The 27,933-nt window shown below is 42.4% G+C and overlaps 1 protein-coding gene across 3 annotated transcripts in view; it reads left to right on the top strand.

Annotated features, from left to right (window-relative positions):
- Positions 1-27,933, top strand: part of jmjd1cb (jumonji domain containing 1Cb) — a 180,889-nt gene that overhangs the window by 143,301 nt on the left and 9,655 nt on the right. For all 3 annotated transcript variants that reach the window (XM_050059863.1, XM_050059862.1, XM_050059864.1), the window contains 20 exons: positions 4,902-5,172; positions 6,991-7,542; positions 7,624-7,969; positions 9,014-9,986; positions 10,184-10,381; positions 11,370-11,542; positions 13,027-13,189; positions 14,292-16,824; positions 18,331-18,532; positions 20,030-20,244; positions 20,345-20,497; positions 21,751-21,840; positions 22,189-22,313; positions 23,873-24,107; positions 24,289-24,506; positions 24,740-25,087; positions 25,211-25,379; positions 25,516-25,606; positions 25,822-25,952; positions 26,333-26,455. In XM_050059863.1, the coding sequence (XP_049915820.1) occupies positions 4,902-5,172; positions 6,991-7,542; positions 7,624-7,969; positions 9,014-9,986; positions 10,184-10,381; positions 11,370-11,542; positions 13,027-13,189; positions 14,292-16,824; positions 18,331-18,532; positions 20,030-20,244; positions 20,345-20,497; positions 21,751-21,840; positions 22,189-22,313; positions 23,873-24,107; positions 24,289-24,506; positions 24,740-25,087; positions 25,211-25,379; positions 25,516-25,606; positions 25,822-25,952; positions 26,333-26,455 (7,309 nt within the window). The remainder of the gene's footprint in view (positions 1-4,901; positions 5,173-6,990; positions 7,543-7,623; positions 7,970-9,013; positions 9,987-10,183; positions 10,382-11,369; positions 11,543-13,026; positions 13,190-14,291; positions 16,825-18,330; positions 18,533-20,029; positions 20,245-20,344; positions 20,498-21,750; positions 21,841-22,188; positions 22,314-23,872; positions 24,108-24,288; positions 24,507-24,739; positions 25,088-25,210; positions 25,380-25,515; positions 25,607-25,821; positions 25,953-26,332; positions 26,456-27,933) is intronic.

Below are 27,933 nucleotides of genomic sequence, written 5' to 3'. Positions count from 1 at the left end.
CAAAAGTCAATTCCACGCTGGTTTGTCTCTGACTTAAGTGACTCAGGTGGGTGTTTCCATTTACATATTACAAATGGTTACATTTGTGTGCAGTACAAAATGTAGTAAGATCAGCAGTCAGTCCATATACTCTTTAAATAAGATCTCCCTGCAGAGAGCAGTGCTAGTGTTTATTTCACAGCTAGACAGACTGTGGCTTCTTTTGCTTTCCATGCAGCAGCACTTCCACAGCCACTCTTCTAACCCCTCCCTTTACCTCCCTCAGCTCCAACCCACACATCAGACAAAAGCAGTGAAGCATATCTGTATGGTGGTTGCTGTTTCTTGAAAATACAGATTGGAAGTTTACCAAACTTATTCTCATACAAATCATCTCACCATTAGCATGACAACTGTGCTGCTAAGAAGTGATTAAAAAAAAAACAACTTATAAAGACAAAAACTCTTCTTTGGATTCAAGCTTCAGAAGTCCAACTTAATTTACTTAATGGGCTTAGAAGGTAAAACCAAAGTAGAATATTGTACTTGCGCAACAGAAACCTATATGAATGGGATATCATGGGTTCATAGATCTTCAGTCATTAAATATGGATACAGCACAGCTCTGTGGTCAAATGTTAAGTTTGGTATTTTTCAACCTGGACCCTATTTTCCCATGTTTTTGTGTCTAAGTGACTAGTGGGAACAAGAATTTTTGAATTTGTTCAAGTATTAAGTGAGAGGACTGCAGCCAGCAGCTGCAAAACAGGCTGTGGTTACCCACTTGGGGTCCGCACCGTTAATGTGTGTCCACTAAGAGTGCTTGTTTTTGCCACTGACAGGCTTAGATTGTTATTCGAAGTGTCTGACAACATTATGAAAAGGATCCCTAAAGCGATAGGCCTTTTTGTAACAGAGAAAGATCCATTTTGTTTAACCAGAAACAGCCTCAAAATCTCCATCCCCAAACCCACCAAACTCCATTTAAAAATACAGTAATTTTAGTGTTAATAGAGCCAGCATATTCTTACATCTAACTGTGTAAATTAAGGGTTTATTTCAACCAGACCGAAGTTGGTGATTGTTGGAACAGTGTGAATATGAACCAAGATGCTTTCCTAAGTTTTATTTTGTTTGTTTGTAACTTTGAATGAAGTGTGTTTTGAGATGATGAAAAGTTACTGTTAATTTATGTGGGGTCTGGTGGATTTGACGATGGAGATTTTGAGGCTGTTTCTGGTTAAACAAAAAGGAACTTAATCTTAAACAAAAAGGTCTGTCTCTGTAGGGAACCTTTCCATAATGTTGTCAGACACCTAGAATAACAATCTGATCCTGTCAGTGGCAAAAACAAGCACTCTTAGTGGACATAAATTGACAGTTTGAACATGCTCCGGGTGGTTACATGGCAGCCTATTGCAGAGCTCTCACTCAGTACTGGACCAGTTTCAAAAATTGTTTTTCCCATTAGTCACTCAGACACAAAAGATATAGGAAAATAGGGTCCAGATTGAAAAAACACATAACTTATCCTTTTAGGGGTGTGGTTCCCACTGGTGCCAGTTGCAAATAAAAGTATGTACATTTTTGTTACTCTGAGACATTTTGTTAAAATAATGAAGAAAAACCATCCTCTAGATGTAAAATGTTCTTTGAAAAGGCCTTCTTGATGATCTAAATAAATGTATGGCACCTAAATGTTCTCTGCAGCATGGTTGGAAAGTAACAATTCCTGAACTCTGGGACTATGTATAACATGCCATAAGAAACTATTTTAGACTAAACAGATTCAGTCCTACAGTTAGAGGTATAGTGTTGCTCTCTCACATGACAGTGAATTTGAATGAATGATTTCTTTATTGTGTGTCTATAAAACTGCACATTGTATTTGAAATGAAACAGTGACTACATTTTAACTTGAGGATGTTTACATCCACATCATAGTCCTCCAACAGAAGGGGTCTGAAAGCAATTGAGCAATTAATCAAAAAGTTTAAGTTGCCACATTTAAAGTGGAACTGTGCCAAATTTAAAATGCACGCATGATAATCCTGTGATGTAAGGGCCTTTTTCCACATATAGTTTTTATTCAGTAGGAAAGCAGGATGCTGGGGGCACTTCAACCCAGTGCTTCTTAAAAAAAAAAAAAAAAAAGCACTCCCTGGACTTCTTTCAATGATGTGCTGTGTGGGGATTTTTGATAAGAGCACAACACTCACCAGCAACATCCAGTGTCCACCTGATCTCCTCCCACAAACAAGCCTCTCTATCTTGGTTGTGACAGTAGCCTAGTTAAAGGAGCAGTAGTGACATCACCAGCACCTTTTTGAAAAGTTCAGAGATTTTCAACAGGAAGCCCTCGGAGTGGCCGCAAAAAAAGGTGGAGTGCTCTGAATAAAGACGCTGGGTGCAGCTCTTTTTTAGCAGTATTTGCTCTCTCCTCACTGGGAACAATTGTAAAAAGACGCTGGCACTGAGAAAGAAAACACAAATTAGTCCAAAAATATTAGTAAAAAATAATCTACTCTCCCAAACTCAAAAACTAGAGTGCTGAAACTCAAATTTGTGATGTCATAGGGTATAAAGTCTGAAACTGTTCCATTGATGCTCTGTCATGCATGTACTGCAGCCAACTTTACTTCTGACTTGTTCTGGAAACCTTCTGCCTTCAGTCTGGCCTCCAGCAGTGAAACACATGATCATCTGAGTTGAGATCAGGTGACTGACCTAGACAGTTAATAACATTACACTGTTTGGACATTTAAAATTAAAAAAAAAGCTTGGTTGTTTTATTTTTAGCCTAAAATTGTGGGACTGTGTAAAATTGTCTCACACTCAAACAGTCTTAAAGATTGAAGGTAGCACTTTAACCCCAAAGTCATGTTTTCATTTCAAATCCAATGTGCAAGAGTAGAGTCAAATGAAAATATACATATCCTATCTAATACTTTCTTACTGTGCTGTAGAGGTCAAGTTTAAGTTTGTGTTTTAACCTTTTTCTTAAGTGATTTTGTGTAGTATTTCTGAATTCAGTAGAGCTCTAGTAGACTGTTTAATAAGACAAATTAGTCAGCTTTTACACATTATTCATTTATCTGACCCAATCTCCTGATGGCCCACCCTGCATTGTGATTGAAGGAAAAAGGACAGTAACCATATTAATGTTGAGCATAGTAGAATGGTCACACCTTCATACTTTCTATCATTCCAAAGCTCAGATGGGGGTACAGTTGCTGAAAGATTGATATGATATCTAATTAGCTATAAATCATTGTGCTTTATTAGACCACAGTAGATTGAAATGTGTCTCTAATGTTGTGCCCATTCCCATTTACAAACAACATGGGGATGGAATACCAGAGACTCAGCCAGACATACACTTTCAGTGTGTCTCAAATTGCATACTTCTGTACTAAACACTTAATACTTTGGAGCGCACAAGTACACTTAGTGCGTTCACGCTGCATAGTACGGCAAAATGCAGTGTACTACTGGCACACTCAAAATGTTCCAAAAGTTGAGGTAGGAATGGCGGACACTCCTCACCCTTAACAGTCGCCATCTTTGTGACGTAGCAAACTCCTCAACTTTTGACATGTTTTTTTGTACTAAATACCAATACTGTTTTGGAATAGAAGCTGTCAGAAATGTTTGTTGGGTCTGTAATGATTGGGCACTGTGAACAATATTGTGAGTGCTAATGTTAGCTTGCTAGCCAACTTGCTGCTAACTATGGCAACACATTTTAATCAGCATTGACACTGTGGCGTAACTTTTGTTTATGTATGGGCGGAGATAGCCGTCAAATGTTGGCGATAATGCTCCACCGTCTGTTTGCAATTAACCGTTCAAAAAGAAGACGAAGAAGAAGAGGCGGCTAAAGAAAAAGCCACAATCACCTCTTCTAAGCGCAAAATGGCAGTGCGTGATTTGAGACAACACTATCCTGTTGAACTGAGTGCATCACACAAGATGTACTGCATTGAAGTATACTAACAGACGTATGCAGTTTGAGACACAATCTTAGTAAGTACTTTATTAGGAACACCTCTCTTAAACTAAAGAGGTCTACTCCAACCGTCTGGCAACAAAGCATCCTCCTGTTATGAAGGTTCCAGTTTTCGGTTTTTGTTCAGACTGTTTTAGGGAGAATATGATTGAACTGTTCGGTCATTTTGGAGGCTGAACTCTTCTTAAATAGATGAGAGGTAGACACATCAGTAGCCACTTGATGTATTAATGATTTAGTTTTCATTTCTTTTTATATTGCCTCAGCAGTGTAGGCTGACTGTGTACCCTATTGGTAGATCCAGTTGTTGCCATGGAGTCGGCTGAGGTTGTTTGAGGATATGCTGCTATTTTTAGGCCAATAAATAACTGAGGAGGTTCAGGCATTATATATATGTGTCTACTATACCAGGATTTTTAGAGGTAAGACAAGGCAGGTGGTCATTAGGTGTAAAATGAAACTATTAACTAACTGAATGAAAAAAAAAGAAGTTAAAATTCCATTGTTATTTATGTTTCTTTGTGCATTGTGACATCACTGCGGGACTCAAAGAACATCAGCAGCAGCCCAAACTACTTCCTCCAAAGTGATCATACAGTTGAATCAGCACCTCCCTAAACCAGTCTCAATAAAAAAGTATACATTATAACATTTATGAGGGTTTTTAGCAGGGCTGTTTTGATTGCATTAGTTTTAGCTAGATGGATCATATAAACTGGCAGCTGTGTGTAATTTAAATTAAACAAAACACTAGCATAACTGTAAGATTCACAAAGATAGGATTTATTACAGGGTTGTCATATTATTAACCTGTAGAGGTAACTGAGTCTATACATTCATAGTAATGGCTGTAATTCACAAGTATGTATGTTCCTTTGCATGAGTTTACATAAGATTTATTTAATTCTTACAGAGTCATTACACAAGAGCCCAAGCCAACAGCCCCCGCCCCATCATGACCTCATCAGGCCCCAACCCAAAGGGTTCCCAGGGGACACTGGCCGCTCAGCAGCAGAGCCAGTCACAGCAATGCCAGCAACCAGCCAGCCAATTGCACCACTCGCCCGGCGGCAGCGGCAGGGAGCCGAGAGAGCAGCGCACCTCTCGCTCCTCCAGGAGGAAAGGATCAGATAGCAGTGTTCCAGAGGAGGACAAGGACAGGAGAGAGGAGACCACAGGGAGAGGTTAGTACAGTCACCATCAAACACTGCTCAACAACTGAGATCAAAAGATGTAAGGCAGCACTGTGATTTTAGTCATACTTTACTCTTCTTTTCCTGTGAGGGAATGATTTGAATATTTACATGTTTACAATAAAGGCTTCTTTTTAGGTTTGTCACACATTATTTTTTATGCCAATTAATTGCTGAATTTCAGCAGTTAATTGCAATTAATCACATTTTCAATTTCATTTTTAAAATTTGATCATTTTGCATTTCAAAACAGTTTTGAAGTCCATATTACTATTACTCTGATATAATTTTGATCATTCACTGACATCCAGTAGTCCTCGGTTAATGCAACAGCATTTGCACTTCCAGTTTAGTAATGCAGGTCTTGTATGTGTAAAACTGTTCCCTGCAACGGTAAGGCTTATGACCAGTCATAACATGCCAACATGAGGACGTCGCTTAGACCCGAGTCTTCCTTTATGTTGACTGGTCTACAGTCAGTTGCCACCCATTTAGCAAGCTCTGTAGTTAACTTCTTCGATTTAGTGTCATCCACAGGTTTGTTGTTATTCGCTCAGCAGCACACGATTGAAAAAAGATTATGTTCAGACTTAAATCACATCGCGATCAACGCATTGACACTGACAGCCCTACTTCTTTTATTTAAGTTTGAAGTCATTGTAGTTCCTCAAAAGTGTAACACAAAATCTGCTACATTGAAAAAATAAAAATTAATTCGACTGGTCGTGAAAAGGTCAATCTGAATTGAAGCATGTTCTTTTTAATGATCAAACTGTTTATTTTTAGTAGTTATTTCTAATGTGTCTTTATAATGCCACTGCCAACATTAGTTCCGTGAGAAGAGGTCATAAGTCTCCATTTAGCTGTAACTGTCCAATGTCTTCAATTTATTTACTGCCACCAGCAGTATGTCACAATGAAAAACAAAGGTCAGCACCAGCTAAGAATCAGAAGCCTGCGACCTGATTGTTTTGCTCTTTTCTAACAAAAAAAGAGCAAGGAGAGACAAAAGATGTGTTAGCCTTGGACCTTAGAGAATTATGGTATTTTATTAACCGTGAACTGGATCCAGAACTAAACTGATTATTGAAACCCAATACACACAATACACAATCGTACACTTGAGATTCACCAACTTGCAACATAAATCTAATTATCAATACAGAGAAGTGTCAGACAAGTAATAGGGAGATGGTGTCTGCCTCCCGGATCAAAACAGGAAGATGGTTCCACAGAAGAGGAGCCTGATAGTATTATAGCATTATCAAGTAAACAATAGGGCACGTCCTCTGACACATTGATAGTAAATTTACTGTTTTCTCTTGTCCAGATGGCATCCCATGGAAGATCTTTGTTCAGCTCAAACACATCTTTTATTGTCCCTCGGGTGATGGGGTGCTGTTAGTCTAGAGCCCTGCTTTTTAGCCTGTGCAAAATTGATGTAACACAACAGAAAGACATTGGCCACTGCCATCAGCGGATGTCATGTTATTTGCAAAAAGATCGTTGGCGGTCAACAAGGAGACGATCCACCAATACTGATGTTTGACCAATAAATCAGTGCATCCCTATCTTCATTATATCGTTGTGTCTCTACGTGTATATCATGTGGAGTTGAGTGTTTTCATATCAGTGCAGTATTGCATTCTACATTGCTAATTGTCAGTTACTGCAGGAAGAAGTGAAAGTCTCCACAAAGTAATAATCTCTGTTATTTCCAAGAGAAGGCAAGGAAATGCAGGAAGACATTTTAGTGATTGAATTGAGATGTAGAATGTCACTTCTTTGCTTTTCCTTTCATTTGTCCAGACTCCAAGTCAAAGGCCAAGCAGGCTGTGAACAAGCGCAGAAAGGGTGAGGAAGATGAGAAGAAGGCAGGTCTAAAGAGGCTGAAGACTGATATGACCTCTGACCTGTCAGAGAGCAGTGACTCAGAAAACCCACACAAGAGGACCGCCCACTCCTCATGCTCCTCTTCCTCCTCCTCGTCTTCGTCCTCATCCTCGTCCTCCTCTTCCTCCTCCTCAGAGCCCAACTCTGAGAACGAGTTAAAGACTCGCAGCAGCGATGTGAAACAAAGCAATGTTTCCAAAAAGGAGGAAGAGGAGAAGCCACTGATACAGGGCACCAAAATGAATGATTCCTCGTCTCTCATTGGCCGCCTGTCCCCATGGGCGGAGCTTCAGGCAGCAGATGACAGCAAGAAGGGTGTGGCTAAAGAAACGGGCAAAATAACAACGAAGGAGGAGGAGGAACTGGTTGCGGTAACACAGATCACCCAGTCTCCAAGGCAACAGACGCCTCTGATGTCTGACAGCGTCCAAAGTGGCAGTATGGAGGGCAACAAAAACACTGTGAAAGGTACAGTCAGCTGAATAGTACCTGGTATGATAATCATTAGTATGGTCAGTATTCTCATATTATAATATTTTTATTTTTTAGCGTCGTCTCGATCCCAGACGCCATCGTTGTCCCACCTCCATGGTGGTGGTGTGATTGACATCACAGATGATGCTCAGGCCACGGTGCACCAAGAGAGTTCAGAAGCAGTGTCGGCACTGCTCGCCTCACAGAAGGCCGAGTCCACGGCCCTCTCACCTTACCTCCCCCTCAACCCCTCTCCTGTCTCCTCGCCTCCCGTCCCTCCGTCTCCTTCGCCATCAGAAGGAGGCCGCAGGACGGATATTGAGCCTCCCATGCAGCAGCAGCAGGGCATTATGGGAGGTGGCATGACAGCAGCCAGGAGCTTAGGCAACAAGATAGAGTTTGCTCCCTCCGAGGTCATCAGGTAAGAACAGCAGGCTTCAAATTGTGTGTAAGTGTATTAGTTAAAGTCAGGTGTGAATGTTAACAACTCCTGCCTTTTTAATGTTCTGATGGATGAGTGCCAGGTGTAGATATTATTATTTCCGCTACAGTCCCATCCAATGATTACAAACCCATTTACGAGTTCACATGGCTAAGAGATCATCTGTCGTCAGGTGAAATCGGGTTTCTCTAAACTCTTGGCCCAGATTTCACCTCCATGAAACATCGTAAAATAGGGATCAAGTTGAAAACCGTAGTTACCCTTTAGGGGTGTGAAACATTATGAATTGAAGTCAAATTTAAAGAAGCTTTTGCATCAAAGCACATTTTAAATGGAAATCTTTAAAAAAAAACATTGAAGTAGTCAGAACCCTGGTTTTCTGGACAAGTCCTATAATAGAAACTTTGATAGCAAAAGCCCAGTCCTCATGAGCCTGGATCTGGGATCAGCCAAAAAGGCTGCCGTCGCTGCCAGTATACTGAAGCAACCAATGAATTATTTCTTTGTCTTAATATAGAGATTATGATGGTTTCTCATTTTTTGTACCAATTTTGTTAAAACAAGTACATAGAAAGGCTAACGTGCATGTCATGATTTACGGTTTCAACGTTAAACCCAACTTTACATTCTAGCATGTAGCATGCTTGTAATTATGAATCAGATGAATAAAAATAACAAGCATTATATGGTCGCAGCTAATAAGTGTAAGATAAAGGAAAAGAAGTCCGCACACCAAAAAAGCTCCAATGCAAATAAAATTTAATTAAATCACTTCATGGATGGGTGACGTTTCGGGCACAAGGCCCTTCCTCAGAAGCAGCTAATAAGTGGCCACTTTGTTTTAAGCATAACAGAAAGTTGTGAGGAAAGTATTCATGATAGTGATTTGAATACAATTATTTTTCCCCTATGAAAGAGGCCATGATAGAGGTTAAATAACATCATCTTTCCATATTTGACATAGAAAATATAGATGATTTTGTACATATGTGAAATGCTTCTTTTCTCTGTGCTTTTTTTTAGGCCTGTTACATCAATGGTTGAAACTGTGGTGCTGGTGGAGAAGGAGAAGACTGTCCTTCCTCATCATCTTCATCATCATCAACAGCAGCATCATCCGCAGCACACACAACAACAGCAACACTACACATCTATCCACCCCAGCATTAAGAGCCCGTCTCTGTCTGAGGAGACGAGAAAACACCCACAGCAACAACCGCCCCCCCACAAGATGAACACAGTCCTCCCCCCTGACTTAGCCAAATCTAAAATAAACCCCAACCCAGCTCAGCTCGACTCCTTGAAACAGAAACCCCAGCACCCCAACAACTCTCAGAGCCACCCCTACCCCAACACAAACCCAGCTGACCTTCTCAAGGCTAAGCCCCACCCGGGCCTGCTGGACATCTCCAAACCTAAACCCAACACCTCACCAGAGGTCTCCAAACATAAAATACAGAGGTACCCTGATACCTCTCCACCTCCCATAAGCCGTTTGTCGGCTAAAGTAGAAACAGCAGAACCTCCACGGTCTGGTTTTAAGCCAGTGCCGGCGCGGTCAGAGTCAGGTGGAGTCAGTACAAGCAGCAGCAGCAGCACCAAGAGCCCTCTGATCATCGATAAGAACGAGACCTTCACTGTTTACAGGGACCCAGCACTGGTCCGCTCAGACACAGAGAACTCCGTCTCTGCCACCGTCTCCTCGAACCACGTGGCGGCCTATCTCCATCCCCACCTGCACACCCTTCACTCCCCCTCCCCTCACTCCCCCTGCCTCACCTCCACATCCCACCCCCATGCCGCCTCCCATCTTCTCGCCCCTCCTCACAGCTCTGCCCTACCTCACCCACACCTGTTACCCCCCGGGGTGCTCCCAGCCATGCCTCCTCCTGCAGCATCTCTCCTTGGGGGCCACCCTCGGCTCGACTCCCCCAGTGGGTTGGGCCACCTTGCTCTGCCTCACCCAGCAGCTGCACACCAGCAGCAGTTCCTACAGGTCTGACTCCAGATATATATATTTTGAGCCACACTAAACAAGACTTTTCTGTACAATCCATCTCTTGGGGCAGAGGTGGGGGGAGGGCAGATGGGGACCAGAGAAAGAGTAATGTTGTTGAAAGTTTGAAATTGAACATTACTTACACCAGTCTCTCCAAAAGATAATAAACTAAAAACATGTGTCTTTGTTTTCAGGGTCAGGGCCCCCATCCACCCCCTCTTCTAGCCCAGGCTCACAGTGGGGCAGCAGGCCTGGGTCTTTACCCCATCCTCTGGCAGTACCCCAATGGAACACCAACCTCCTACCCCCCAGGGCTCAACCTGCCCCCCACAGCCAAGTGGGTCCACCCTGACAATCCTGTCGCTGTGAATTCTGATGCCTCTCTCAGGAGGGTAGGTGTAGAGATACTGGCTTGTATATGTGTGTTTTGGAGGAATGGTGCAAAGACACTGTGTCTCTTTATTTGATAGTTAGTTGTGTGTTTGTCTTGAAACAAAGAGAACAGCTGAGGATGGATGAATGGAGGGAAAGAGGGGTGGAAGGGTGTGATGGAGAGAGGCGATTTTGGCAGATATGGAGGAGAGAGGAAAAACCTCTTGAGACTAAATTAGATGTAGCTGCCAGGCTTTTAAAGGAATAGTCCAACTTAAAATGAATCAATATAATGTTCTTCAGATGATTTTTGACATGAAAGCTTTTTGTGATGAGAAATAGTGTTTACTTTTAATTTTATGCCTCTGCACCAGCGACAGCCATGGCCGGAGTCATTGTCAAAGTCATTGTGGCTGCTGCCATAGTATCCCAGGAGTTGTTCCATTATTCATTGTCTCTGGAGGACATCCAGGATTTGTCCTTAGGTGACATCATCAGTACAGTTTGGTTCTGCACAAAGAAAGTGGTTCAAATTCTTTCATTTAAATTGGACTGTACACTCATTAGGCTCTGTCCCTTCACTGATTGGGGTGTAGAGTATAAGCACTCAAGAAACAGGTTTGAGGTGTACAGGCCGAAGTGGATTATCCTTCTTATACCATTTCTACTTGAGAGTAATCAAAGCTTAAACATTGTAACACTTTTAAAATGAGACTTCTCACTTTTATTTAACTACTCCAGCAAGCTGAAACTAGTTACCTCACAGATGTAAGCATTGGAGCACTGATGAGGGTGCTTCTGTCTTTACCCGAAAATAATCCACTCACCCTCTGGCCAATTACAGCTGAGTGTCCATGGTGTAAGACAACATTGTTATTGTATCATGACATGTCTGACCACATTTTCTGTGGAATTTACATTTTAGTGTATTATTTTATCGATTAAATATCTGTGTGTGTGTGTGTGTGTGTGTGTGTGTGTGTGTGTGTGTGTGTGCTATGTGTGCAGAACACAGCCAGTCCGTGGTTGCACCAAGCTGCTGGTAGTGCTGGTGACGGTCTGGGTTTATTGAGCCACGTTCCCGTTCGGCCAGCCAGCGCTGACGCCCACCGCCCCCCTGTCAAGATCAACACACACACAAGCCCTCCACTGTCAAAGGCCAGCGTGAATGCTCATAAAGAGTAAGTAGACAGACCAGTAATATGTAAAGTTCTGTAATATACTGGATTGGCTTGAACTAAGAATGTACCAGTCTAACAGCAACCAAACACGACTAATGGACCTTTAAAATGTATATTTGATATTAGGATATTTAAATGATTAATTAAACTCCTGTCAAAATTAAGCCAGTGCTTCCTTACATTTTGATGGTCTGTTCAGAACTGAATTTCTATTTGTTTATTTGTATTCAATTTTTAAATCTCATTTAAACATTTTGAAATAATTAGACTTGTTAGGAGTATGGTAAAATGTCCTTTTCTGGCTTTTACTTGATGTTGTATTACAATGTTCACAGCTAGTTTGTGGGACTCAACTGTCAGAGTGCAGAGAGCTTCTTGAACATTTTAACTCTTTAACTCGCTGTCACGCCCACAATTGTCACTCTTCATACATAATTTTTAGTCAAACAATGTTGCTATGGAAGCAGATAGACTTACACATTTGGCACAGTGAGCCTGGAAGTGAAATCAACTCCACTAGCTGATGCCATTTAAGTCAAAGTAAACTGAGACCAGAAATCTTAAAATATTCCACACCATTCATACATTAATGGTATCATCATTGAAAGCCAGCATTGCAGTGTGGGGCCAGCTTTTCAAAATGCAGCATTCACACCCAAAATTTCTTTAGAAATTGCATTGACTAGTTTACTCCATATACGATCTGATCTGGATTGCCTTAGAATAGAATTCTCCAGATAGAGAGTATATGGTAAATGAGGAAAATTCCCTGGAGAGGTCAAAGGAAGTTTAAAAGTCGATTGTTTAACATGTGTACAGCTAAAACTATTTTTACACATTCCTAGCATTAGTTGATGTTCAGCCCAGCTGCATTAGAAGCTAGTCAGCAAAGCACTCCAGTGTGGGGACAGTCTCAGAAAAATCCCAGAGTCAGAGGGAGCATGAGGCATTCCTTTTGTCTTGTACACTGGAGCAGCACACCCTTTCCTTTTAAAGCTAGATGTGTTTAGAGAGCCCAAGCAGAGCAGCGAGAGAGCTAAGTTAGCCCTGAGACCGGCAGCGCCAGGTCAGCCAGATGAAGTGAAGTGGCACTAATCCAGCATTAAAGCAGTTCAGACAGAATGCTGTTCATTCAGCAGCCTGTGCTTTCCTCATGTAACCACCGGCCATTAGGCCATTAGTTAAGACACCACTGAATACCCCTACACACAAACACAGCATCACAGAGAAAACATCACACGTCACTTGTCTCTCTCATTAGCCTAGTTATGACATGGTCATTAAAAACATCTGAACAGCCAATAATACCAAGATACTCTGCAGATGGCCTAAACTTGTCTGTTACTTAAGTATAATATGACTTTAATACATCCACAAAAATCACTCACATCTTAGCTGCTACTTCCTGTTTTCGTTTTTTGAAATATACGACAAAGCCCTGTGAAATGTAATGACTTATTACATGTTGACTTGTCTGTGTACAGAGATGTGGAGAAGAAAGGCTTTGTGGACCCGATCAGGACGTTGACATTGGCCCAACTGAAGCAGGAGCAGACAGACAGGAGTCGAACCCCCACAGGAAAAGACGTCCACCTACATCGCCTCTACCTAGACCCCCACAGCAAGGCTCGCCTGGCAAATACACAGGTAAATTACTCCACAAAGATATTGTTATCAGAATCTTTATTGTTATTAGAAAAACTGTCACTAATAGTAGTATTAACATCTTCAGCTGCATAATTATAGGGCTGGGCTATATGGCCTTAAAATAATAGCCTGATTATTTTAGGCCTTATTGCAATACACAATGTATATTTTGATATTTTAAACCACCTCTAAACTACCGTAGTCTACTAAAATACTAAACTACTAAATAAACTGCTATCACAATAAAGTATAGGAAAGTGCCATTATAATTTAGTTCGACAAAGCACTATTATAATAAATTTATGATAAGTGATAAAGTTAAAGTAGTGTTAAAATAAAGTTAATATACTGTCAAACATAAGTTAAATAAGGTATTGTTATAATAAAGTTAAATAAAGTACTGTTTAAATAAGGATAAATAAATTATTGTTATTATAATCAGTAAATCAAAGGTGTCAATCAAATGCTAAAACAAAAAATTAAATAGATAAAAATAATCACACCTACTCTATACAGTCAAAAATAGTGATACATTTGCATATACCCATACATAAAGTATTGTTATAATAAAGTTAAATATTGTTTTAATAAAGATAAAGTAGTTATTATAAAGTACTATTATAATAAAGCAAAATAAAGTACGGAGTAAAGTTAAATCAATTATTGCTATAATGAAAGTAATCAAAATGCTGGTCAAATGTTAAAAATGATTATTAAAATGGATAAAAATAATCACATCTACTTGAAGTAGATAAAATCAAAAGGAGTGATATATTTGCAAAAAACACATGTATCAAATGTTCCGCTGCAATGTAGGATGTCTTTTTATTGGCATTATTGTATCTGTCAGTAGGTGGAGTATGGTTTAAAATTGCTTGCTGATTGCCAAAGGATCTTATATATTATATTATTTCTTTTTAGCATTTTCAGTCAAACCTGTCCTGGGTGACAGTGAACTCTCTCTTTAAATTGAAGATGGACATCACATCGGCCACATATGTTAGTCTACATGTAAATTAAATGACCTCAAAAGTGTAACAGGAATGTTGGAATGTGTGTCTCAAAATGAGGAAACAGTGTTTGCATTTTTTTTTTTTCACAGGATGCAGTTCAGGCAGCAGATCGAGCCAGTAAATACAAAGAGGAGAATCGGCAAATCTTGAAAGAGAGCATTGAGGTCGCTCCCTTCACCGCTAAGATCCAGCGCTCCAGCGACCCCGGGATGGACAGGGACAGAGAAAGAAGCAGAGATCCAGCCTTTCCTGTCCGGATACCAGCTCTCGCCTCCCCAAGCCCCAAGGCCAGCCACATCCATCCCCACGTCATCCCATCAGAGAAGAGCAACTACTTCACCACACTGTCCAACAGTGTAGTGAATGAGCCTCCAAGACTATACCCCTCCAAGGAGCTCAGCTCTTACTATGAGAAAGTGTCTGGCGGAGGTCCAGGGGTTGTGGCCAGTGTCGGGGCGGCTGTGCCAAGTCAGGGAGCTCTGTCCCTGGGTAGCTATAGCTCCAAAGCCTCCCTCTCTAAGCCCCCTCCTCTCATTAAGCACCAGCCAGAGGGGGGAGAGGGTTTAGCGGGGAAAATCACAGAGCAGCTAAGCCAGCAGGTGACACTAGTTCAGCAGCAACATCAGCACCACACAGGTATGGACAGGATAGAACGCCGCAGCCCTGCCATTTCTCCATCCTGCTCTACATCTTCCTCTTCCTCCTCAGCACCCAACCACCACCACCATCATCACCACCACCACCACCACCAACAGCAGCAGCAGCAACACCAGCTCAGGGCAATGCCATCTCTCCACCGAGCGCCTGTCTTCCATCCGCCAACACAGCATGCGCTGGAACGCAAAGAGGCTGCAGAAAGAGAGAGGGAGCGGGAGAAGGAAAGGGAACGAGAGAGGGAGAGAGCAGGTTACGGTGGACGTCTGTCTCCACCAACCCTCACACCCATCCAGCCAGTTAGCTTAGCAGCAGCTGGTAGCAAAACATCAGCGGAGCAGCAGAAGCCTCCCACGCTGCTTCCAGAGCTCAGGGATGTCAAAGGTCATGGAAATGCTGCCGCTGTCACTTCTGTGGCCTCAGCCATCAGTGGGGAGATTATGACTTCATCTACAGATGGGTGGAGAGGTGGTGAGATGATTCGGGAAAGAGGAGGCTCATTCTCTGGAGAGAAAGGAGTGTTAAGGGGCAAGCCCCAAGCCGCAATGGCATCAGTCATTGTGCGTCCATCGACATCTATTAAGTACGACAGTCCTGTTGGTGCTAACAAATCTGGTGCTATGATCCTTAAGGAACTCCCCCAGGGAAGGTTCTACCAATCCACGTTTCAGGGGGAATGTCCTAGACTAGGGGAGAGTGTTAGAGAAGCTGTAGCTGGCAGGGTTATCCAACCTAACTCCAACCTGGATGACATGTGTGTCCAGTATAAAAAGCGTGGCATGCAGGGCATGCAGGGAACTATGGGAGCCAGTATCACAAACTCTGTGTGCAGGACTGCCGCATCAGCTTTTGGCATACAGAGTATCAGTGGGACAGCTCTCCCTGAACAGGGCTACTCAGGCTCAGCTCGAGGAGAGATGTCAGCCCACAAAACTGGCATTTGTGGCCGGGTGCTGAGCCACTCGGGACCAGGAGAGTACCAGGAGGGCTTGGGCTCACGCACCACATCTCCAGGGGGGTCTCTGTCATCCCCTAGTCCAGCAGGGACACCCCAGTCCAGTCCAAGTCTCACCCCAACACCAAGCTCCGTTTCTGGCTCCAATCAGCCTTACTCCTCCTCCTTCGTCCACCTTAAGAAGCACAAAGCTGCCTTGGCTGCAGCCCAATCCAGGAGCAACTTCTCCCCTGTTCCCACACCCGTTACAACTGGAAACTGCTCCCTGCCTGTGGATCCAGTTGAGAAAAATCCCATTCACAACTCGCCACCTCCACCCTCCTCTAGCCAAGCCTCATCATCTTCGGTTGATAGCAGTAGCAGCAACTCAGCAAGTGGGAGCACAACAACAGGCAAGTCCAGTCCCCTGCCTAACGGCCAAACTTCTGGATCCGCCTCAACAAGCAGTGGGCAGCCCAATAACTACCACAAGCTGAAAAAAGCCTGGTTAACCCGACATTCAGAGGAGGACAGGAACACAACAGCTACTGTAAGCTCCACCAGTACTAAACCAGAGAAACTGCCTAGCACCACCACCAGCACAAGTAATGCCACAGCCATGTCAGAAATGATCAAGCCCTGTACAGTCAACCTCAGCGCCTCCACCTCCAGTGACGTGGAGATGAGCAAAGACAGTGGAGGCAAAGTCGAGAGAGAGAGGCAGCTGGAGGAGAAGGTGGGAGGGGCGGCAGCAGCAGGAGGAGGAGGGGAGGAGAGGAAAGCAGCTCCTTCATCAAGGCGAGGGAACAAACGGACATACGAGTCCGGTTCAGAGAGTGGAGGAGATGACTCTGATGCCAGTGAGAGCAAAATAGAGGGCCGAGCCAAGCGTCAACCTAAACCAACCTATAAGAAGAAACAGAATGATATGGCCAAGAAGAAAGGAGACAACGAAAAGGAGGAGGATGACTTGAAGCCCAATGGCATCTTCAGATCAGCTCGAGAGAAGACCAAACTCAAGCTAGCCAGCAGCAGTAAGTCTTATTATAAACAGTCTGGCAGTCTTCTCTAAACAGTTTCCCAGGAAGCAAGATTGAACACAGCCTTGCAATACTCTGTACTTTTGTTACTTTTAACAAATGTTGTTGAAAGATTCCAATGGTGTGTTAATTGGTTGTTTTCCTACTTGTTCCCAAGCCAATTGGTTCCTACTAAATACATATATCTGTGAAGGTTCTAGATAAGACGTTCAGAACCACTAAGTACCACCATCTCAGGGGTCATGCCATGTGACATTACCTTACCAATGTTGCCATGGTAGCGACTGATCAACTGACGGCACCCACCTGTCACTCAAAGTGGTTAAGCCTTTAATCATGCAAAACTTTAAGCTTTAGTAACACTTAAATGGGTGAGTTATATAAAAAGTCACCCCTATATAGTTGTCAGAACAGGAAAAATTAGCTAAAGGGTCTGTAGGTCTATACAGCTAGACCACAGCTGTGTTTAGTAACAGGCTGCAAACATGTTTATTACTGCTGTAAAGTTGGCATTTTAACATGGGGCTCTATAGGGATTAACTCCTTTTTTGAGCCAGCCTCAAGTGGCCATGAGAGGAACTGCAGTTTTTGACACTTCGGAGTCGGCATAATTTTTCAGCCCCAGAGGTTGCTACTTGGTTTTGACCCGATCTGCAGTATGCCACGGACTGCATTGCAGTGCTATCCAGGAAGCACATGTTAGTTGACTTGCTGCTGGCTAGAGATTAGCACTGAGAATACAGTTAGAACATAGAAAGGGATATTGGAATGAGAGGCTATGACGAGGCTTGCCAAATTAGTAATGCAAAGTGAACCATGTTCATTGACAACCAAAAAGGTTGGTTATGCAACACATAAAAATCCAGCCACAACCAATAGCCCATACTAGCATTGTCAAATCCATTGAATGGCAGTGATATTTTACAGGAAGCAAACTAGCAATTTTTAAATTTACAGAACAAATTAATGAAATCGGTAACAGCTAGTTACCTATTATGACTACTCGAGCGCGACTTCATTATCTGCTCTGGACACCATTACTCCACGATATCTTAACATTGCACAGAGTGGTGTGCTGCTTTATTCATGTTGGAAATCTCAGATATAGAACCTTTAAAAACACCATCATTGTTTTATATATTTTTTTAATCTCAGTAATTTTCTAAAACAGCTGGTCACCATAGTTTTCATCAAATCTTACTCAAACAGGATGGAATGGTGCATTTGTTTGGGACATTTTTTCACTGGCAGAGAATTTGGTGGATTTGGTAGACGTTTGTTTTTTACATGTATGTGTTAATGCAAAGTCTCTTAGCTATTTGAAGCCATAATGTTCCTGTAGTGCAAAAAAAGACTCATCTTCTCTCCTTTGGTGTTTTTTTTTTCTTGTCTGTGTTGTGATATTTTGATGTCTTTGACTCCAAGTTCATGAGCAACTTTTAATTAATCATAATAAAATGTAGGTAATGTCACTAATTCAGTAATGGGAACTCTCCTCAGATGGGATCCCCCGCTCTGTCCTGAAGGATTGGAGGAAGGTGAAGAAGCTGAAGCAGACAGGGGAATCTTTCCTGCAGGATGACTCGTGCGCAGAAATTGGACCCAACCTGCAGAAGTGTCGAGAGTGCAGGGTGGTCCGTAGCAAGAAGGGAGAGGAGCCAGCACATTCCCCCGTCTTCTGTCGCTTCTACTACTTCAGACGGTAAAACTTCATTTTTTTTCTATTGTTTATCTGCCGTTTGCCTTAATGCAGATGGCTTCCTCATGTCTATGGCTGCTCTGCTCCTTTCTTGCCCTTCAAGGACAAAGTATCGCTCCATGTACCTTCACTACAGTTTTCTGTAAAGAGAGTAAGCCTTAGAGCTTTTGTTTTTAACAGGCTGCTTGTCAGGATAGAATAATACAGATGGAGAGAAGAGGAGAGAGTTCTCATCAAAAATCCTGCCCTAGCTACAACACATACATTATTAATCATATGACTTTTGCAGTATGTACTGCGTCTGTGTTTCTCTCTCAAACTGGAACATTTACTGTGATTGCACACACACACACACACACACACACACACACACACACACACACACACACACACACACTTGAGTTGGATACGCAGCAGCTGCAGTCTGGGGTCTAACGGGGTAAATCTGCCAAAGAGGATTTTCTGCTCTATAATCTTTTCCTCACTGCAGAACTGCTGCTGCTGCAATCTCTCTGTCTCCCCCTCCCCTTCTCTGCATCTCCACTTCTAATTCTGTCTCTCTCACCCCATCTCACCTCCTCCCTGTCTGACGCAGTAGACTGGAATTTCATAGACATTCACCTGAGATGACTGGGTTGTTTAAGGACACCATGAAGTGGGTGGGTGTACGGAGCAATGTCTCATCAAGAAAACCACCCTCTCATTCTGTCACTCAGTGCCAGTAAATAATTGCATATGCCCTACTTTGGACACAGGAGTGTTATATACTTGACAACTGAGGATGAGGAATGAGGATTACTAATATATATGTAGATGAATGGATGGATGGATGGATGGATGGAATGTTAGACAGATGGATAAAAAGTAATAGATAGATAGATAGATAGATAGATAGATAGATAGATAGATAGATAGATAGAAGTACTTAAGCTATTCAGACTGCTTGGAAATGTACAGATACAGTAATATTGCAGTAATATAATTATTATTGTATTATCTGCCATCTTCACTGCACCCTCTGAAGCAGCAGAAGGAAGGATTTTGGGACTGTTTTTTTCTATTTTTGGCTTCAAATGGCTACAAGATGCCCCTCATATCTACTATTATACAAGGAATTTCTCCTGTCACACACAGTATTATTATCTGTATCTGACAACTTAGAGTGGTGATGTGAGAAGATGTATCTAAATCTCCCTTTCTGACAGCATAATGTTGCTTTGCCTTTCCTATTTTCTGTGTAGCAAAAGCAGCTATAGCTCTGCTTGGCATCAGCTGGATTTTTAATATGGTGTGTGACACTGCAAGTGCTTTTAAATGCAATTTTAACAGCATGTTATGTGGTGCACAGTGTGCAGAAGGAGCCTGTGGTCGTTTCCATCATGCTGTATGAGTCCAAGATAATACTTTTATTATCTGGGTGTGCCCAGTGGTTATGAAGGGTGCTTTTCATATTTGTTCTTTCCTGGACTGGGTGCTAGTGATCCGTTTCTTCCAATCCAGGCTGTCCTACAGTAAAAATGGAGTCATCCGGATGGATGGCTTCTCCACTCCAGACCAGTTTGATGATGAAGCCCTGGCCCTGTGGGTCCCTGGGCTGATGGAGGAGAGCCACTTGGACCAAACCACAGCCAAGTACATCCTCAGCTTCATAGGAGACAAGTTTTGTCAGATGGTTTTGACTGAGAATACTGCAGCCACCTGGGTCAAGAAGGATGGTAAGATATCTTTAAAAAAGGCTGACATTGATGAAATCTCCCTAACTGTGTCTTAAAATTGATCCTTGTGTGTGTTTGTGTGTGTGTGTGTGTGTTTCAGCCAAGCTGGCGTGGAAGCGAGCAGTGAGGGGGGTGAGGGAGATGTGTGACGCTTGTGAGGCAACACTCTTCAACATCCACTGGGTCTGTCAGAAATGTGGCTTTGTTGTCTGCTTGGACTGCTACAAGGCCAAGGAGAGAAGGAGCTCCAAAGGTCAGTTGTGTGCATGTTTGGACAGTTAGCAGCTATAGAGCAGGCTGCACAGGGATTCTTGCACGCACTCATATCACAGACAAACAGTCAACTGACTTCTACCAGTCGAGCGAACGAAACCCTACTTTAAAGGTACTCTCAAAGGTCATACAGCATGTCTTAAATGTCAAGTTGTACTTACTTCTTTAGAACATACTATTTGTACTGTACCTTTCTTCTTAAAAATGCTCTGGCTTGCCTTGGGTTCCATGGTTTTTGGTCCTGGCAACACATGGCATTGACGCATCAGGCCCCCAAACCAGTTTATATGTAACAAAAATTGGGAACCTGAACATGACCTGAAAAATACTTCCATGTAAAAACAAGTAAAGTCCGCACACCAAAACAAGTAAAGTCCGCACACCAAAAAAGCTCCAATCAAGTGTGATTTATAAATAAATCACACTTGATTGGAGCTTTTTTGGTGTGCGGACTTTACTTGATTTTACATGTTAACTTTTTTGGTCCAGCACCCACCCTCATACGGGGTAAGATGTGCGTGTTGTTTTTCCACTTTTGTCTGAAAAATACTTCCGACATCAAAACCAAATGGGAGCTGTTGATCCGAATTTCTTTTACTCACTTGTTTACAGCATGCAGTTGTGGATTTACAGTAACCAGACTCTTACAGAGAAGATAAACAAGTCCAATTTCCTGCATAACCTTTCTCCAAATCTTGCATCCCTACGTTAAACACCAAAGTCCCACAATAACACAATTGAGGCAGCAGTAGACAGGCTGCTCCTGTGTCCTCACTTTTTTCGAAACGGAGTCTGGCTTTGAGAGGAGCGATTTAAAGGCTTCAGTTTCGCGTGGGAAATTACTGTCTGACGGAGAGCTAAAGTGGTGAAAATACTCTCAATATAGAGTTCACTTTCACTGATATTGATTTTTGTAGGTAAGACTTCTTTTAGGTAGCTTAAATACATTTTGTTGCTGCCCCCATCCACTGCAGTACATATCTTAGCTTTTGTGTTGGACTCCAGCCTGTTTTTCCAAACTGGGGGTATGCTGACTGACATCTACTGTATGTACTACACTAACTACGTATAAATCTCTCATACAACCTCACTTCAAAAGATTCGAACAAATTCTTAAAGTAAGAGAACAGCACTGACTTCATTGAACTTCTCAGTGTGCTGCAGCCTCACACAGTGTGTGGTCATTATGGTATTATTACACTAATTGACTTGTGTCTCCCTTTCTGTGATCAGACAAAGAACTCTACGGCTGGCTGAAGTGTGTGAAAGGCCAACCCCATGATCACAAACACCTGATGCCAACACAGATAATACCTGGCACAGGTACAGTACACACTCCCCTCATTATCTTTCTGTTTACACCACGTCTTAATTTCTGTTTTCATGATCCTCTTTATCTTTCTGCTGCTTGGTCTTGCTATTTCCTGAGCACACATACAGTAGACTAATATTGTGGCTGTTGGGTTAAAGGTTGATAGGGATTTGGACTACTGTTGTTTACTGTGGGTGATAAGCCACCCCCGTAGCAGGCATTATGTTATTACAGTAATGCAATACCACATGCCCACTCACAGGATCTTGTTTCATTTTAATAAAGGTCAAGCTTTTTTCCCCCTTCAATATTTTTTTCCTGAAATGTTTAAATTCTGCTGCATCTCTCTGATGTTTCAGTGCTGACAGAGTTGGTGACTGCCATGCACTCTCTGAGAGAAAAATACAACATCAAATCTCACTGTCCCTGCACCAACAAGCAGAACCTCCTCAGCAAACTACCAGCCACCAATGGCGTCTCACAGGTAATACTGTTTGTCCCAGCTCCTGGAGGTTATGTTGTATTTTTATGGTTACCTAATATGTTGTTTGGAATTTCTTGTAAATGATGCTTATAGACATCTAACATGATTTCTGGAGGGCCACAACATTTTATTATTTTATGACATTAACTCTTCAGTACAACGAATGGCAAGTTAACTCAGTTTAACTCTTATATTCAACCAACAGGGCAAAACAAGTCAAACAAGAGTAACTTAAAATACATTAGGAATAACTTTTTATAATTAACTTTAGTTTTGCCTTGTTAAAGGAAATATTTTATACTTTGTGTCATCTGCAACATATTTGTTTGTGTGCTCTTAAGATTCATAATAAGTGCCCTCATAGTGTAATGAGTGGAATCCCAAAACTGTTGTATTGGCCCGCATGGCTTGCATTCACACCAAATTACAAAAGTGACTGCACAGTAGTGTGGTAGTGTCCTATTTGTGGGGGAGTGACAACTATAGAAAGTGACTCTCCTGATCTCAGTGATTAAGTATTTATCTTTGTGAAGATAGTTTATGTTGCCTTAAAAGATCTTTAGAATTCCCTCTGATTATCATAACTGCTGTTTCTTTACATCCACAAAAGACATACATATATGCACACACAAAGGAAGTCAGTGCTTTCCTTTTCTAGGATAGTACACACAAGCTATTAATACACACCTTCACCTTGCTATTTCTTTTACTCTCTATAACACTTACCAACAGAAAGAGACTGTATTACTTGTCCCCGTGGACTGCAGGCAGCATTTGACTGATCGCAGGTTATGTGATTGGCCACCGCAGCATGACATCGAGTTGCATTTCTTCGAAAGTTGATTTTCACTGGAGGCCACTGTGTTTTCAAAATGTCCTGTGGCGTCACCACCGCAGCCTAGATGTACTACCCACATTCAAAAATATCCATCAAATGGGAGGACTGGCATTTTGCACCAGCATATGGTTGGATGTAAATGCAGCTTTACAGATGGTACTTTACCTGGTGGTTAGTGCACACAACAGCTGCTGTCCCTTAGAATTAAAATGCAAATGATCTCGGGCCGATTGCACCAACAGTCACTCCTGGTCTCACGCAAAGTCGGTTGTACATTGACGTTCTAAGTCCGACCTAATAGTTACGCCAGTTGCACGATCTAGGCTTAAGCCTTCTTCTCACCAAGACTGGACGTAAATGTTATACCTGGTCAGGAGCAGGCATAAAGTCAAAATCTCAACTGTTTCCATATATCAGCAGCCTGATACACAATGAGAGAGCCACAAACTGAACAACAACAACCCATATCAGCTTTCCTGCCAGAATCTCCTCTTCCTCTAGCTAACTTACAATCATGAGCACACATCTTGTCCTTCACCTCATCTTGTTGAACAAACAACCAAACAAATGTTCAACGGTGAAAAGTGCACTGCTAATGAAGTTGATCACTGTTTAGAGTGACTTTCTGCCTTCTGACTCTCTTTTACAAAGGAGCCATTATCATTTTGTATAACGAGCCGAGCTTGTCAGTCTTCTGTTAACCCTCACCTTTCTGTGTCAGGTTCTGCAGAACGTCCTGAACCACAGTAACAAACTGTCTCTGGTGAAAGCTGAGCCGGGGTCCCAGCAGAACTCTGACCAAGCAGGAACCAAGGCAGAGACTAATGGAGGAGGTGGTGGAGGCAGCAGTCCAGGCAGCGACGCAGGAAGTGCTCCTGTAACACCACCCGAGTCCCAGTCACCTCTGCACTTCCTGGCTGACCTGGCAGAGCAGAAATCCAGGGAGGAGAAGAAAGGTGAGGGGAAGGGAGAGATTTTGGATTGATGTGTAGTCAGTACATGTTATCATTCAGTATTCTTAATGATTCATAACCCTGTTCTCTCAAGTCATTTTCTATATTTCACCTCCACATATTATGTTGTTAGTAAGCTCTTTCTTATTTCCACGCTGCCTCGCTCCTCCTCTTTCTCTGACAGAAAACAAGTCAGTGCTGCTGGGTAAATCAGTGAAGGAAGACAAGGAGGGGGACAGCCTGGAGGTCCTGCAGCAGTGTAAGACCACCTCACTGGTGGCCAACAGTACAGAGCAGGGCTCCACACTCCGAGATCTGCTCACCACCACAGCAGGGAAGCTGAAACTGGGCTCTACTGATGCAGGGATCGCCTTTGCACCAGTCTACTCTACTGCGTCACAGGTATGTTTCTGATATAGTCAAGGATTGTCATTGTTTCATGTGCTTTACTGCACAGGTGGAGTATATCCCACCTCAGTATTCTGTATCCATCCATCAGCCCTCAGCAGCTTTACATCTTTTGTACCACTTGTCAATACACACCGCAGAGCTGAGCTTTAGTTTGTCAAATTTAGAAAGAACCCTGTTTCAAAATACTGAAATATAATTTTTTCCTCTCTTCTCTCCATCTATAGACCGGAAAAGGTGGGAGGACCATGCCTAATATCCTCGATGACATCATTGCTTCAGTAGTTGAGAATAAAATCCCCGCCAGCCGCCAGAACATCACCACCAAACTGTCAATCAAGCAAGAGCCTGTCAACCCAGGAAACAACAACAACCCTGCCCCTGCTATTACTGAAGATGCCAAACCAGACAGGAAGAAGTCAGCGCATGTTACTGCAGCAGTGTCAGAAGATTCAACCAGTCAGTATCCAGATATTCCCCACTGCTGGTTAAACAATAGGCGGTTACTGTGGCTCAAAGATCATCGCAACCAGAACAACTGGAAGCTGTTCAGAGAGTGCTGGAAACAAGGACAGGTACTCATCAGTCTCAACAATGTTTTCAGCTGTAGCAGTCATAGTAACAGTCCTGTATTAATAGCAGTTAGTTAAGTCATTAGTGATAAGGACAACCATATAAATTGCTTTGTATTTGTCCAGCCTGTGTTGGTGTCAGGGATCCATAAGCGGCTGAATGGCGGCCTGTGGAAAGCCGACTCCTTCAACCAAGAGTTTGCAGACCATCAGGGAGACCTCCTCAACTGTAAAGACCAGGTGGTGTCCAACTCTGGGATCAAGGAGTTCTGGGATGGATTTGAAGACATCACCAGTGAGTTCATCTCTTCTCAGTTTCACTGTTTGATTGATAAGATACTGTAGCTGTTACATTCATCACCGATGTGAACCAGAAAACGGTGATAAAAGATTATTTATTCAGTCTAACTTAAGTCATTTTACCTCTTTAGAGCGGCCCAAGTCCAAGGATGGAGAACCAATGGTGTACAGACTGAAGGACTGGCCATCTGGAGAGGAGTTTATGGCACTCATGCCCTCAAGGTAGGCATACACACTTAACCTCTTTTTCACTCTGGTACCCCCCATGTCATTGGATTTCAAGCTTTACAACAAAGAACAAAAATGCAAACCTCTAATTTTGATAAAAATGCTAATTATAATAAAACATTTCATGAGCAAAGGCCTTAAGATGCAAAAAATGCACAAGATCCAAAAATGATTGTGAGCCCATCTAAAAGAGGTGATTGTTTTTGCAGATATGATGACTTAATGAAGAACCTGCCCCTGCCAGAATACTCGGACCCAGAGGGCAACCTCAACCTGGCCTCCCACCTGCCATCTTTCTTTGTCAGGCCAGATCTGGGGCCAAGACTATGCTGTGCCTACGGTAGGTTGGAAATTAACAGCCGCAAAATAATACTAAAACAAAGAGTGAGGAAACAAGAGACGCGTTAGCTTCAGACTTTGAACATGTAGTTTACCAAGTAGGAAGTACTTGCAGCGTTGTCCCAGAGGTGACACATCTGGCTTTACTAATACATACATCTGCCAAACATCTGGATATTGGCTTTTTAACCTTTTAATAATTGTTCACCTCAAATACATGTATATAGTTAAGACTGATTTGATAATTGTCTGATCACCATCACACCATGTTGCAGTCTGAAGTTTTTATGCTTCCATACATAATATGTCTATTTAAATCCTACGCAGACAGAATCCCTCTCTGCCCTTCTTCTTATGAATCATTTGCGTGTCTCCCTGTAGGTGTGGCTGCATCTCAGGACCAGGACTTTGGGACTGCCAACCTCCATGTGGAAGTCTCAGATGTCGTCTCTGTTCTGGTCTATGTAGGAGTAGCCAAAGGCAATGGAGTCCTTTCCAAAACTGGTAAGGCTTTCTAGAGTCAGTTTAAATAATGTGAAAGTATTACATATGCAGGATAAATGCTAAACAATGAATAGAAATGAGGAAGGAATAAAGGGAGGTGACCTGGTTGACAGAAAAGTGTAAGACTGCATCCCCCTACTTAATCTAAATTACTGTATCCAAAGGCACTGAGGTCCTATGTAATGCGGTGAGGAAAATACATAGGTGGCTTTAACAATGCAGCTATGTACTGCTGTCACCACTTATTGGGACTGCTGAATCCTGTAAAGTGAACACTAGAATGACAGCTACATTCTACAACCTTTTCTACAACACACATACACAGACACGTACACACAGACACATACACGGCCCAGGCCGCATTTACCTGACCGACAATTATAACTGAGCCCGGCCAGAACTCGCAGCACAACACTTAATACACAGTCTATGGAGTGGAGCCTGTGTTGCGTTCTGGCCTTGTCATGTAAATAACAAATTCCAGCACGTAGCACAACACAGCAACACGTCAAGTGCCCCATAGTGTATACTGTACTGAGTTGTCAAGAGGCTGTTAACTTAAAAGAATTACAGTATGTTTACATTTGGAAAAGTGTTATTGAGTACACTAGTGATACTGGAATTTGTTTACTGCGAAATGCAGTTCTTGATGACAAGCAAAATAAAGAGACAATTTTGGGGGGGAAAAAATTTCTCTTTACACACAAAACACGTACCAACGGCTACCTGTACCGTTGCACCTCTAATATTCACTATATATACGCTACATATATATATATATCCCTGACTCCAGCAGGACAGATGTCCGCACTCAGGAAAAAGAATGCAAATGCACCCATTTGGCAATTTGTTGCGAACGAAAAGGAGAGCCAGAAAAAGTGAACAAAGTGATCCATAAGCTGTGTTATAAACGAGATGGGACTAAAGATGAAAATACCATAAATTTCCACTTCCATCTTAAAACTCAACATCCAAAAGAATACACTCCGCCACCAACTTCTTCCATAGAGAGCAACCAGACAAGATGTCCTCCCATGGTGAGCAATCTACCTACAAGCATTGTAGCTTCTTTCAAATACAACAAAATATAAACAGTCAGCAGTGGTGACACTATAAGAGGGCAGTTAAATATGCTATAGAATAAAAATAACCTCACCGGTATCGATCTAATTAATTGATCTCAGCATGCCCTTGTGTAAAATAGCGCCTTCTGCCTATACACTGTGGACCCTTTGTGGCCTTTTGTGGGTATTACAGCATAAGTGTGCCCAGTTCATAACTATTTATATTAGGGGTGCATGATAACTATTGGGCCGATAATTATCGGGCCGATAACAGGAATTATTACGTCATTCCGATAAGTCTGATATCATGACGAATAGCCCCGATAACATATATAATTTTGTCAGCACGGCAGTGCCCCGCTCCCACTATGAGACCTGAATGGCCTGCAGTGAATGCTGCGTTCAAGTGACGTC

This window comes from Epinephelus moara, chromosome 13 (genome assembly GCF_006386435.1).
Source record: "Epinephelus moara isolate mb chromosome 13, YSFRI_EMoa_1.0, whole genome shotgun sequence".
In the NCBI taxonomy this organism is placed as follows: Eukaryota; Metazoa; Chordata; class Actinopteri; order Perciformes; family Serranidae; genus Epinephelus; species Epinephelus moara.
Note: the sequence above shows the minus strand (reverse complement) of the source record. Positions and strands in the feature narration are given on the sequence as shown.